Raw genomic sequence first — 14147 nt, 5'->3', positions numbered from 1 at the left:
TAGCCCTCCACCTATCTATTACCCCTCCCACATTCACCAACCCGCAACACAACGCAGAGCTTTAATACCCCTCCACCTCTCTATTACCCCTTCCTACATTCACCAACCAGCAACACAACACAGAGCTTTAATAGCCCTCCACTTCTCTATTACCCCTCCTACACACACACACACACACACACACACACACACACATTCACCAACCAAGAGCACAACATAGAGCTTTAATATTTATTTATTTATTTATTTTACATTTCTTATATACCGCTAATACAATTTGGTAATTGATCTATGCAGTTTACAATAAAAGACATGCATAAAATTTAAAATACAAAAAATACAAGATATCAAAATAAGATGGAATACCATATAAGACATCAGGTTGTAAAAGGTCAAGTAGGTTAAATGTGATAGATAAATAACTTAAAACTTAATACCCCTCCACCTCTCTATTACCCCCTCCCACTTACATCAACCAGGAACGCAACACAGAGCTTTAATACCCCTCCACCTCTCTATTACCCCCTCCCACATTCACCAACCAGCAGCACAACAAAGAGCTTTAGTACCCCTCCACCTCTCTATTACCCCCTCCCACATTCACCAACCAGCCTCATCTGCGCCCTTCCACCATCCTCTCCCTCGTTCATCACTCAGCGAAACAGCCCGGAGCTCTGAAGCCACGAACAAAGCTGGCACGCACAATGCAAGACGATGACTCTGCCTTGGATGTAGTAAGGGAGCGGCTCCGCGTGTGGTGGCTTACGAATGCTATATAAGGGAGCCCCGAGCAGCATCCACTGCCGCGTCCGCACCGGCTGCTGCCCCTGCCTCTCGTCAGAAGCTCCACCACGGGCACGGTTCCCGTTCAGACGAGCTCTCGCCGGCGGTTTTCCAGCCCCGGGTCTTGCTTTTCTTGCTGAAATCGCCGAGGAAGGCGGCATCTGACCGAGTGATGGAAGAGGAAGACTAGGACCGTAAGGGCGTCAAGACATTTCGGAACACTGAAAAGCCCAAAAAAGTGACAACCCCCTCCCCTTTTTCCCCAGCCTGAAGCTTTCATTGCAAGGGGGGGGGGGGGGGCATGGATCGAATGAGAAAGGGCAGGAGACGTTTTCTTCTCCCCCAAAACTCCCCGTAATCCGAGTTGGAACCGGCAGAAGAGGGAGTCGCTGCGTTATTCCTCCCGGGGAGGGGAGCGAAGAGAGGGGGGGGAATCAACTTAAGTTCTCTCTCCGCCCGGGACGCGGGCGGCAGGAGGGAGCCTTCACCGCCTCCAAACCCCCGCCCCACTCGTGGAAATCTCCCCTTGCCGGCCGACGATGAGCAGGCACGTGTGGTTCTCCCTGCCGTACGTCCCCAAGCCCTTCCGCCGGACGGAGGAGACCAACGCCTCGGGCGCCTTCCCGGGCCTCCTCTACGGCTTCTCCAACCTCTCCTCGCTGGACCTGGAGCGCCTGGGGGCCTTCGAGAACGGCACCAAGTACGCGGCGGAGTGGCAGAGCGGCGCGGCGAAGGCGCTGCTGATCGTGGCCTACTCGGTCATCATCCTCGTCTCGCTCTTCGGCAACGTGCTGGTGTGCCACGTGGTGATGAAGAACAAGCGCATGCACTCGGCCACCAGCCTCTTCATCGTCAACCTGGCCGTAGCGGACATCATGATCACCCTGCTCAACACCCCCTTCACCCTGGTGAGGCTCCGGGCGGGAGGGAGGGAGAGCTGCAATATAAGAAAAAGAAAAAAGGTCAGCGGGGGGGGGGGGCGTGAGAAGGTCATTTATACATTTGCCAGCAGCCTCGCTGCTGGAGATCCGACTGAGGGGCGCTCCCGTCTCTGGCGCTGCTGCTTTCGCCTGCTCCCTGCGGGGTTCTCTTTCTCTTTCGCCTGCTCCCTGCGGGGTTCTCTTTCTCTTTCGCCTGCTCCTGTTTTAGTTCTCTGTCCTTTCCCTTTCTTGCTGTATGTATGACTTCCTTTCCCTCCTTCCACTGCTTCCCGTCCCTCCTTTTTTGATTGCTCTTTAGTAGGGTTTTAGTTCTCCCGATTCCGGTCCAGCCTTTCCCGATGGACTTTATCTGCAGCTGGGAGAAGTCGTATTTTTCTTTTTTTTTCATTTTCCCCGTAGGCGCGCTGATCTCTTAGCTGTCACTCCACTTCTGTAAGAAGAGAGCCGGCAGGTGCATGCGAGTTCTCTGCAGAATAGTCTCGCCCTCTGTAGAGTTTGCAGTGCACACAATACTCTTTTTACCAAGGTCTGGGCTCGTCCCAAGATGCTTTCAGGGAGAGGAGCTCTCTGGTAGGGTCCATACATCGAGGGGCTCAAAGGGTGTTAGATTTGGGGTGGAGAGGAGCCAGCCCGCGCTGCAGATGTACCTGTTAGGTCGGAAACCAAAGATTTCTCCAGGGGGTTATCTGCTGCCAGAGGAGGCACATCTTACAGATCAGCTAGATCTGGGGAAAGTTCCTGCCCTCGCTGGTGGGTTTTTTTTTTTTTTTTTTTAATGCTTTGCTGTGCGGGTGCAGCCTCCTGAGCCCTTTCCTTGCTCCGCAGGTCCGCTTTGTGAGCAGCACCTGGGTCTTTGGGAAGCTCATGTGCCACGTTAGCCGCTTCGTCCAGTACTGCTCCGTCCATGTGTCCGTCCTGACCCTCACAGCCATCGCCCTGGACCGACACCAGGTAAGTGCCAGCCCGATTCTCCGGACGATCACACACGCTGAGATATCTGCCGATGGCGCAGATTGCCCTGAAATCCTGTATTCAAAGCAGGTTTCCCACTTTAGCTGGACCCGAAGCAGTCACTTTCAGCCTGCGTGCCGGAAAAGGGGACCAGGGACCTCTGGGGTGGTGATCCGGGCTACACATTGCCCCTTGACTGTACGAAGGAGTGAGGGGAAAGCTGCAGGCTTCGTGTCACCCCCGCAAGGGTCGGTTAAGTGAGGCTAAGAGAAAGGACTTGTCCAAGGGCAGGAGAAGCCCTGGTAGAAAGGTGACGAGAATTTTTCTGGACTCTTAGATCTAAGTTCTTACCGATAAATCAGCCGAGTTTATAAATGCAAACCATGCATGCATGCTCTCTAACTACAGCACTCCTTGCTCTCCAAGGAAAAAATACATTTCCATCCGTGCATCTTAGCCTTAGATGACAATAAATACAAGTTCATAAAGGCAAAAGTGTGTTGTTATGCTGAAGGTAAGGGTTTGCAAATTCTGCACTGTCAAGGCCAAGTAATCTTGCTTTAATCTATTGATGACTGCCTTCTGGAACTTTTAAAATCTTTGAGAATTAATTCAAGTTTCTGCGGATGAAATATATACTTCGATGGATTTACATTGATATTGAGCTGATTCAGCCCACAGATCCTTACCGATATCATAACACCACATTTCCAATAAATGCCAGTTGCAATGTGATTGGCTAAGAAGACAACTTTATGATCTCACAGCTGTGACATCAGGGGACTTTGTAATCATTAAAATATGCCCTGATTCTGGTCATCTTACCAGACAATGGATGAAAGATAATATTGCAGGGTGTGCTCAGACATGTGGGAGGTGAGGCCCGAGGGGACTTGTGAGGTCACAAGTGAGGAATTAGCACTTCCTTACACTGCAGAATAGGGTGAGGTAGCAGATTGCTGGTCAGTAACTTCAAACATTAAGAAGCCCATATTCAAATAAAGCTGACTTTCTAAATTTAGGCACTTAAGGAAGGAGCCTTTTTTTTTAAAGTCAAACTTAGGTGTACATTGTTGGCAGAAAATTCACCTAAATTTCGGATTCTGAAATGCAGGAGCCCAGATTAGCCCTGCAATTCATCTGCTTAGGTTTAGGTGCCTGGTGCTGAAAATCAGTGCTAAGATTTTAACTTCACCCACATAGTCCCCCACGTTTTAGGGTCCTGAATGGAGGAGCCACTGAAAGCAGGGGCCTAAATTTACTCAACCCTAGTACATTTTCAAAAGAGCCAGTCTGGGGCCCTAACTCTTATACAGGCTGATACAGTACAGTGCGCTCCGGCAGAGCGCACTGTTAACCCACGTTTGGTTGCATGTTTTCGACGCGAAAATGCACGTCCAACCTCCCCGAAACTAATAGCCATCAACATGCAAATGCATGTTGACGGCCCTATTAGTCATTCCCGCGCGATACAGAAAGCAAGATGTGCAGCCAAGCCCCACATTTTACTTTCAGAAATTAGCGCCTACCCAAAGGTAGGCGTTCATTTCTCTTGGCACCGGGAAAGTGTACAGAAAAGCAGTAAAAACTGCTTTTCTGTACACCCTCTGACTTAATATCATGGTGATATTAAGTTGGAGGTCCCAAAAGTTAAAAATAATCAAAAATAAAAAAAAAAAATTTAAAATTGGCCCACGGCTTGTGGGTTGAAAACTGGACGCTCAATTTTGCCGGCATCCGGTTTCCGAGCCCATGGCTGTCAGCGGGTTTGAGAACTGATGCCGGCATAATTGAGCATCGGCTGTCAAATTCGCTGACAGCCGCTGCTCCTGTCCAAAAAGTGGTGCTGGGGACGCTCTAGTGTCCCTAGCGCCTCTTTTTACCACGGGCCCTAATTTGAATAATTTTATTTACTGAAATAGCGGGAGAGCGGGCACTCGCCCGCTCTCCCGCTATTTTTACTGTATTGGCCTGTAAGTTAGGATCCCAATCCAATTGAAATCAGCCTATCTGTTTAGGACTCGGCCCCTTTTGTTGCTTTTCCTTCCTTCTTACGCTCTTGTCATGCACAGAACGCTGATTGTGCGGACACACCACATGCCTAGTGCAAGAGAAGAGTGCACTTGGATCCAACTAAAGAAGTCCTGTTTGTCCCTGCACCCAGACTGCCCTGCATTTGTCACATTTCTTGTGCTAAAAGCAGACCCCACAGAATAAGATCCGGCCTGTTACCAGATTTCACACAGGTCCTAGAAATTAAGTTCACTTAGAGAATAGCCACTGCCATTAGCAATGGTAACATGGAATAGACTTAGTTTTTGGGTACTTGCCAGGTTCCTATGGCCTGGATTGGCCACTGTTGGAAACAGGATGCTGGGCTTGATGGACCCTTGGTCTGACCCAGTATGGCATGTTCTTATGTTCTTTCAGGAGGGAGATCCCAGAGCTGGATGACAAGACCACTTTTAAATTAAGACTAACAAGCCATACAGAGATGTGCCTGTGATTTTCCTCCCAAGCTTTCATGGTCTCTAAGTGTAAAAGGACTTTCAATAACACTGTAAAATAAAATGAAATGAGGGGGAGGGGGAGAGAGAGGGCAGGGGGAGCCACAGTCAATGATACAGTCAGCCGAGACGCAATAGGTACTGCAAGGTAAAGTTACTCCAAGAGCTGCTTCCATGTCATCAGGGGCTGGCTGGGCTTTAGCTCTCAGCTCCTCATATGCCTGATTTCCTCCAGAAAAGCAGACCCATGTGTCCCCTGAGCGCAGTGTGTTCTGACGAAGGAAGAAAGGTCCATCTGGTTCCTTTGTTTCTTTTTTTTTTTTTTAATTCTCGGTTTAGAAAGGTCACCTGAAAATCCAGTGGTTGAAAGTCTGGACTTTTCTCCTCAGGTGATCATGCACCCCCTGAAACCCCGCATGTCCACCTTCAGGGGCATCATCTGCATTGGCATCATTTGGGTCCTGGCCAGCTGCTTTTCTCTGCCTCACGCCATCTATCAGAAGCTAGGAGAGTTCTACATCGGGTAAGTTTAAGAAACCCCTGGAAGGGGATAATGCCATAGGGTGGTGTATGATGGTGTAACCTGTACTGTGTCAGCCTCAAAGCTGTGACCTGTCATATCCAGACCACCTTATTCCAGTGACCTGCAACCTGTGCAGCATCTTATCAATGTCAGTTAATGAGGCGTAAGAAAGAAAACAAAATGTATCCTTATGGGGTATCTCTTTAACACACCTCCAGCTTCGCACAGGAGGAATTACAAAAGGAAATCATGTGAAGAGGCAGCAGGTAGGAGGGGGAGGGAAGGCCAGGGTCAGTGCAAGCACTGCCTCTATTTCCTGCATATTCATTGTGGCCAGCCTGAAAACCAGGACTCTCTTGAGAAACATTGCCCTAGGCAAATCTTCACAACCACACACAACTTTTGAAAATGAATGTTGTACATTATCATTTATTTATTTAAAATTGTTTATACTTATACTGCCTTTACAACAAGCGTTTGTCAAAACGGTTTACAAAATAAAATATACATAATAAAACTACATAGCAGTCAATCACATTGAGAGAAGTAAAACATAATAAAATAACAATAAAATTCTACATTTATAACAGATTTATTTTACATGAAAAGGAGACTATGGTACCAATTGTACATTCTCCTGTATTTATTTCTTTTAACATAACTTCCTGCCTATCCATTCTGGCTTGAGGCAGGTTTCAGAAACATTTAACAAAATACAATGGAGAGAATATTGAGCAAAAGCAATAAACATTAAACCAAAGACAGTAAAACAATGCAGAACATTCAATATGGAATATTTAGAGTAGGGCAAAGTACTCAAATGCAATATAAAATATTCAAAGCAAACTTAAACAATGATTCATGCTACACTTTTCACATTAGCATTTTACTTTCCTGCTTACAGTTTAACATTTTGTCAGCTCAATATCCTTTGTAATTTTGAGATCTGTTGATAAGGTGTTATGGCTTTCAGGTGAAACAAACATTTTTTTTGTAATGGAGCTGGACTCCCCCCACTTATCTTATCCATGGATCTAAGGGGCAGCAGCGATTCCCAGTTGCTCCTGCCCTGTTGGGTCATTGTCTTAAAATGGCACTGTCAGGAGGCCAGTGCTATTCTGTTGTATGGAGGCACCTCTCTACCTCTCTACCTCCCTGTGAAGGGTTTATTCTGATCACCTTCTTAGCACAAGGAAAGATTCTTTTTTTGTTATCTGATGTTTTATGGGGGTTTTTTTATTGCCTTCTTCACAATCACTGCAAGCAAGTACTGAAACTGAACAAATATGGGTAATTTAGAAAAGTGCCTTTCCCTCTCTCTAACCAGGGCTGCATATAGAAATGCATTCATGTACTAGAAAGGATTCTCAGGCAGGTTGCCTGGGCTGTAGACCAGAAAGTCAAACTTCCTTTTTGTCTGAAATTCAGAAATGGTAGGTCACATTAGAGAATTAAACAACTCTGCAGAATTGTGCAGGGTGGGGAGGCTGAAGAATAGCAATTATTGACATGGCACTGTGAGGTAAGCTTTGTGCTGATCTCTAATACCGGGGACACGTCATTTAGTCTCCAGGGGCAGGGGTTCATTTCTAAAACCTCAAAACATAACATGGCAGTTTACGGCCACAATTCTCTCTTTCACTATAAAAAGTGGGGCGTTATTTCTTGTATTTTACCTTGAAAAAGTCATGCTGTTGCTTTTCCTTCCTCCTTACACTCTTGTCATGCTACCATATTTGAATACAGGGAATTTGTAGACTTGCAAGATGTTAGATTTAGCTGATCTCTGCCTTTGCCACCGCTGGAAGGAAGAGACCATGGCCCTGATTTACAAATACTGTCCCCAGGCATACAATAGAAGATAACCCTCTTCTCAGAGTCACTACATTGGCTTCCCATCCACTTCTACATACAGTTCAGGCTTCTCATCTACAAGTTGCCTTCGCTTTCTAGCTCCATGATACCTCTCCTCTCTTATCTCCCTGACAACCCACCTCTTGACTTCCATTGGGTAAGCTGTCCTCCTCCATCACCAACTCCCCATTCCACGCTCACCAGTGCCACAGCACTTGCTTCAAAGAGTCTCTGCATTCCTGGTTGGATTCATCCCATCTTTTTTAGGCTGCTTTTAAATCATAAACCCGGCTCTTCCCATTCGTAACCTTGTTGAATTCAACCATGCTTTCATACAATAAATACAATCTAGTCAACACACACAGAAAAAAACAAACAAGCAATTTCAGTAAATGTAAGCTCCATGGAGCAGGGACTATCTGTTATGTGTATGTTTTTGCACATTTGCCAGTGCTATAGAAGTGCAACAAAAATATGGAAGGATCAAATCATTAATGCCCATACAGTTCAAAAAGCATTCATAACTGCTTTATTCAAGGAGACTGAAAATGTGTCAGCATAAAGCCCATAAATTTTGATACAAGGGTGAAAGGTCCCCTGACATGGGCTATGTTTCATACCCAGGGAAAGCCGCTTGGATATACATTTATGTTTATTTCAGATGCTTTTTTGTCCATTCGTTGATGCCGTATTTTTGTATCATATTATGTTGTTAGGTTCTCCCCTGACGCAGTTCCTGACCTTATGCTCTTTTATCAAAATTTATGGGCTTTACACTGACACCTTTTCAGTCCCCTTGAATAAAGCAGTTATGAATGCTTTTTGAACTGTAAGGGCATTAATGATTTGATCCTTCCACGTTTGTTGTTGCTTATCTTTTGATGGATGGATCCCATGCCTCCTGTGTCTGCCTAGTGCTATAGAAATGACATTTAGTAGTAGATCGAACTCATGTGCACTTGTTCCCTCTTTTAAACTAAAGTATCTTTCTCCTTTTGTGCTGCAGGAACACCGTGCGCATGGTCTGCCTTGTCAGCTTCCCTCACCCCCCAGACCTATTCTGGAAGTATCTGGACCTGGCCACATTTGTGCTGCTCTATGTCTTGCCCCTCTTCGTCATCTCCATCACGTACACCACGGTGGCCAAGAAGCTGTGGATGCGCAATGCCATCGGCGACGTCACCATGGAGCAGTACTACGCTCACCGCCGCAAGAAGAAGATGACCCTGAAGATGCTCATGCTGGTGGTGGTGGTCTTTGCGGTCTGCTGGTTTCCTCTCAACTGCTACGTGGTGCTCATGTCCAGCAGGGCCATCGGCATCAACAACGCCCTCTACTTTGCTTTCCACTGGTTCGCCATGAGCAGCACCTGCTACAACCCCTTCATCTACTGCTGGCTGAACGAAAGCTTCCGCTCCGAGCTCAAGGCCCTGCTCTGCGTGTGCAGGCGGAGGAGCGCAGCCCAGAGCCACGCCCTGCAGTCCATCTCCCCTCCCTTTAGGCATGCCTGGATTGAAAACTGTAACTATAAAAGAGGCAATCCCCCTCCGAGCGAGAGGTCTGCTTCCAACGTCAACTCAGGCAGGACGGACATCTCCATAGTAGAGCCCATAGTGACAGGGAGCTAAGGCTGCTGTACCATGTTTTACTGCCACTGGGCTGTCGCTGCTCAGCACCTTTTAAAAGGGAGCGCTTTTTCATATCCACGATGCCACCATCAGATGTGGATCTCCCCTCCCCCTCCCCTCCTGTGAAAAGCTGCTTTTAGAAAAAGCTGCAGGCTGGCATGTTTTACATTGAAAGCATTCCTAGATTGTTGTCAGGGTACACAGTGGCAGTGTGAGGACTCACACGGTTACAGTGCCCCAGCGAGCTTTTACAGTCGTAAGGTGCATTTCAGAGAATGGACTTGCTCAGGGTTCATACAGGAGGCAGGGCTGGGATGGGAACTTGGATGTTCAAGACTTCACAGCTTAGGCTGCTCTGCCCGTCCTGGCCTTTTCAAGATTTGTTATCTTTGGTACCATTAAAGACTTTCTCTCAGAATCAAAAGGCACTTTCTACAAATCCAGGCTTTCTAGTCTTGGCAAATGAGCACTGTTTTCTCTAAATTGCTGCTGGATAAGTTCTGGCATCTTTGTTTTGAAGATTATTACTCTGCATCGCATTTCATGGGCTCTCCAGTTACAGTTTTAGAAACTCTTTTTATATCCATCCATGTTCAAAGTATTTTGAAAGAGTGCTGTCAGTGTTTTAGAATCCTGTAAAATAGAGGCATTTTAAAATGAACACTCATCCATGTGACTGTGAAGGACTTTTGCCTCCTGCTTTCTAAGGCTTTGGCCTTATTTCCATGATCGAGTCAAGATTTTACCTAAATTTGCCATGACCTAATTACATCTCAGTTTCAGGTCACCAGCTACCTCCATTGCATGAGAGTCAGGCCAAGCCAGTCCTGCCTTTACTTCATTCTGTTTTTAGAGTCATTGCACAGATGAAAGGGGCTGCCAGGACTGACTCAGACTGTCCCTTGTGACAGTGGTGCTCAGCCTGTTCCTCAACCCATTGGCCTCCCCCAGTAAGTAGGGTTTTAAGGAAATTCTCCATGAATATGCATGGAATATATCTACAAACACTGCAGGTGGTGCATGCAAATCTGTCTCATGCATATTCATTAGGGATGCTCTGAAACTTGACTGACCTAGGGGGTGGGGAGCCTGAGGACCAGCCTTACAACATGAAGCCATCTACCGGTACTTCCCTTTACCCTAATTATAACAGAATGAATAATAATCCAAGACAGGGAGGATAACTTTCAAACACATGTGCAGTGACTTATATGCCCAAATATGGCCATGAGCAGATCTACACTAGGATTTTATAACCCACGTGTATGATATATGTGTGCTTTATAAAATATGCATATCTCTACCCCGCAACATTCAGGCTTACGCATGAATATATGCAATGCATTGAATGAATGAATATCCATGCATTGAACACATGCACTTTTCCTACCTATTTTAAAAATATAGGCATGCATATTTTACATCTGAAAATAAAGTAGGACTTACATATATCAGGATTTACATGCATATGTCAGTATATTTTAAAACATATACACATCAAGGCAATTACCAGTTTTACCAATTAGTCCACTCCATCTCCCAGTCACTGAGACCTTCCTGGGTCTTCAGCCTGAACTCCCTCCCCCCCCAGGTCACCCACTCTTCCACCTGACCAATGGTTAACAATAAACAGGTTTAATATCACTTATTCCAGATAAGTAGCAGCTGTAAATGATGCGAGTAAGTTGGCAAATCTGCGTGTGTGTCTTTTAAAATATCAACTTGTGAATTTAAATGTTGGCCCCCCCCTTCCAAAATGCCCTGGACTGCCACCTTTTCACGCGAGCCTATGTGTGCGTGAAAGCAAAAATACACGTGCTATGTATGATGTTTATAAAATAGCATGCACATGAGTAGATGCTATTAATGTGCGTAAATTCTAATTTTTATGTGCATAACTCTTTGAACATTCACCCCAGAATATTTTTTATGTGTGGAGAGGACTGTGGGGGAAGCGGGGGCACATGGCCGCAAGGTTTACCTGTGGTACCTAATACCCTTGTACTGGTCCCGATTGGAAAAACCAATAAAAAGAAAAATAAGCTTTAAAAGCATTCAGAAAAAGGTGGGCGTCGCAGAGCAATTGTTGGCTCAGGGCAGCAAAAAAGCTAGCGCTGACCCTGGGCTTAGTGGTGTGTGCACATGAATGATGGGTGAATGTGTGGGTACAGGCCCCTTTTCAACAGTGTATACTTTTGAGAGGGATTTTGAGAAAGGTATAAATGTGTGTGGTGGCAGGCAGGACATGAATAGTTGGGTGGATGAGTTGAAATAAATCATTTCCACTTACAGGCCTCTGGGTAGTGAATAAAAGTCATGTATCTGAAAGGGCAAGGGGGGAAGTCAATAGACATTTGTAGGTAGGAGCAGAGTTTAGCGATGGAAAATATACATTGTCTCCCCCTCCTCTTATTTTCAAATATCTTTATTTGAATTACTTTTTGACAGTTTAAAAACATGCCGAATAGCAGCCCAATATTGCTATTTACCTCCTGGAGGCCTCCTGGAGCTGGTATCGAATTGACCTCTAGGACCTTTGGGTTGCCTGCATATGGATACTCTGACTTCCGGACCCTTTCTGATTAGTTCATAGGCCAACAGTCATTTTCCATATGTACTGCACAGGGAACTAATTTGAAGTGTTCTTGCAGGAGAAGGCTGCTTGGGGCAGTCAACTGATGATCACCTAATAATATCATAAGAACATAAGATTTGCCAGGCTGGGTCATACCAAAGACCCATCAAGCCCAGTATCCTGTTTCCAACAGTGGCCAATCCAGATCACAAGTACCTAGCAGGATCCGAGAATGTTGATAGATACCTGTCTAATGGAATATATAGCACCAGAAAATCAAAGAGTAAATACTCAGAGGGTGTCCTGAGGTTTCATCCTTGCCATATGACTTCCAATCATTATATTAAACCCGGGGAGGGCAATTCCAATCCTTGAGGACTACCGACCGGTTGGGTTTTCAGGATATCCATAATGTTATGTTTTATGTAAGAAAGTGAACCCTGGGCTGAGATGAGAGGTGTCTCCACCCACAGGGAGGAGCCCTGTGAGCTTCACCATCAGCAGGCGCAGTCTCAGTGGCATGGGACACAGCTAGAAGTAGAGACTTTATTATGAAGGAAGAAAACAGTAATGTCCACAGAATAGCAGATGTGCTGCGGCAGTCAAAAAAGCAAACAGAATGTTGGGAATTATTAGAAAGGGAATGGTGAATAAAACGGAAATGTCATAATGCCTCTGTATCGCTCCATGGTGAGACCGCACCTTGAATACTGTTTACAATTCTGGTCGCCACATCTCAAAAAAGATATAATTGCGATGGAGAAGGTACAGAGAAGGGCTACCAAAATGATAAGGGGAATGGAACAGCTCCTCTATGAGGAAAGACTAAAGAGGTTAGGACTTTTCAGCTTGGAGAAGAGACGGCTGAGGGTGGATATGATAGATATGTTTAAAATTATGAGAGGTCTAGAACGGGTAGATGTGAATCGGTTATTTACTCTTTCGGATAATAGAAAGACTAGGGGGCACTCCATGAAGTTAGCATGGGGCAGATTTAAAACTAATCGGAGAAAGTTCTTTTTTACTTAACGCACAATTAAACTCTGGAATTTGTTGCCAGAGGATGTGGTTAGTGCAGTTAGTATAGCTGTGTTTAAAAAAGGATTGGATAAGTTCTTGGAGGAGAAGTCCATTACCTGCTATTAAGTTCACTTAGAGAATAGCCACTGCCATTAGCAATGGTAACATGGAATAGATTTAGTTTTTGGGTACTTGCCAGGTTCTTATGGCCTGGATTGGCCACTGTTGGAAACAGGATGCTGGGCTTGATGGACCCTTGGTCTGACCCAGTATGGCATTTTCTTATGTTCCTATGTTCTTATGTAGTAAAGTCCTGAGCAATAGGAAATGCTCAGAGTGAAGCCACAGATGAGAGGATCTGTAGTGGCCTGCGGAGCAGGGTATGCCGGGAATCCCCTCTGATGATTGTAGGCACCTCAGGAATACAGATCCGGTAGTGGCCCACGGAGTGGGGTATGCCGAGAATGTCTGTATAGCAGATGTTGAAGAACTGAGGGAGATGCCGGAACCCGGAAGTAGCTCCTGTAGTAGGTGTGTAGATATTCTGTAGTGCAAGAAAGCAGAATGACTTCTACTGAAGGAAGGTTGTAGTGGTCTGGGGAATGGGGTACACCGCGTGGAGTCCTCAGTACAGTTCGTATAGTAGAAGTCGGTAGAGGTACTCACAGTAGATGGTTCCTTGAGAGAGAGAGAGACCTGAGAAGCAAGTCTGGTAGCAGTCAGGCAGGTAGGCCCTCTGAGGAGTGGATAGCCAGGAATGCAGGGGAGTCCCCGAGGAGCGGGTACTCAGCGTTTAGTTGCCAAGACCAATCAGGAACAGGAAGTCCTTGAATGAGGAGTGTTCAGCAAGACGGAACTCCTTGCTAACTCAAAGAAGGCAAGGGCTGGTTGCATTAAATACGCAATCGGGAGGGGACACCCCCGAGGTTCCCACCATGACGTCTTCAAAGGAGGCCCTTGTGCGCGCGCGCGCCTAGGTGATTCTGGGTCCAAGATGGCAGTTGGCAGTGCCCACGCTGTTCCGGGAACGCCAGAGAGGTCGGCGGGGGTTGGCAGAGGCCGCCATTCTTCCCAGATTTGATGGAGTGGGGAAAAAAGAGGTGAGCATGAGAGGTTGCAGCTGTCTGCGACCGACAGGCGTAACACATAATAAATGTGCATAGGACATATTTGCATGCAAATGAAGCAGTGTGCATGTAAATCTCTCTCATGCATATCCATTACGGATCTAATGAAAACCCAGGATATCCATATTGAATATGCATGAGAGAACCAGCATTGCCCACACCTGTATTAAGCACATTCTGCACTCTAGCAGCTTCCAAGCTTGGGAACAGAGACCAAACAATTGAGTCTTTCCTCAAT

The 14147-nt window shown here is 46.1% G+C and overlaps 1 protein-coding gene across 1 annotated transcript; it reads left to right on the top strand.

Moving 5' to 3' along the window:
* The first annotated feature begins 624 nt into the window (after window positions 1–624).
* Window positions 625–11183, top strand: LOC115094343 (probable G-protein coupled receptor 83). The gene is made up of 4 exons (XM_029607295.1): window positions 625–1691; window positions 2550–2675; window positions 5572–5705; window positions 8566–11183. Exons 1-4 carry the CDS (start codon window positions 1323–1325, stop codon window positions 9185–9187), a joined length of 1251 nt encoding a protein of 416 aa, XP_029463155.1. The 5' UTR covers window positions 625–1322; the 3' UTR covers window positions 9188–11183.
* Window positions 11184–14147: the final 2964 nt, after the last annotated feature.

Source organism: Rhinatrema bivittatum, chromosome 6, assembly GCF_901001135.1.
Source record: "Rhinatrema bivittatum chromosome 6, aRhiBiv1.1, whole genome shotgun sequence".
Classification (NCBI taxonomy): domain Eukaryota; kingdom Metazoa; phylum Chordata; class Amphibia; order Gymnophiona; family Rhinatrematidae; genus Rhinatrema; species Rhinatrema bivittatum.
This window is presented reverse-complemented; position numbering and strand designations above follow the sequence as displayed.

Coding starts and splice junctions, on each gene's coding strand:
- LOC115094343 (XM_029607295.1), top strand. CDS start 1,323: ATGAGCAGGCACGTGTGGTTCTCCCTGCCGTACGTCCCCAAGCCCTTC. Junction 2,676..5,571: donor TCGCCCTGGACCGACACCAG/GTAAGTGCCAGC, acceptor TTTTCTCCTCAG/GTGATCATGCACCCCCTGAA. Junction 5,706..8,565: donor CTAGGAGAGTTCTACATCGG/GTAAGTTTAAGA, acceptor TTTGTGCTGCAG/GAACACCGTGCGCATGGTCT.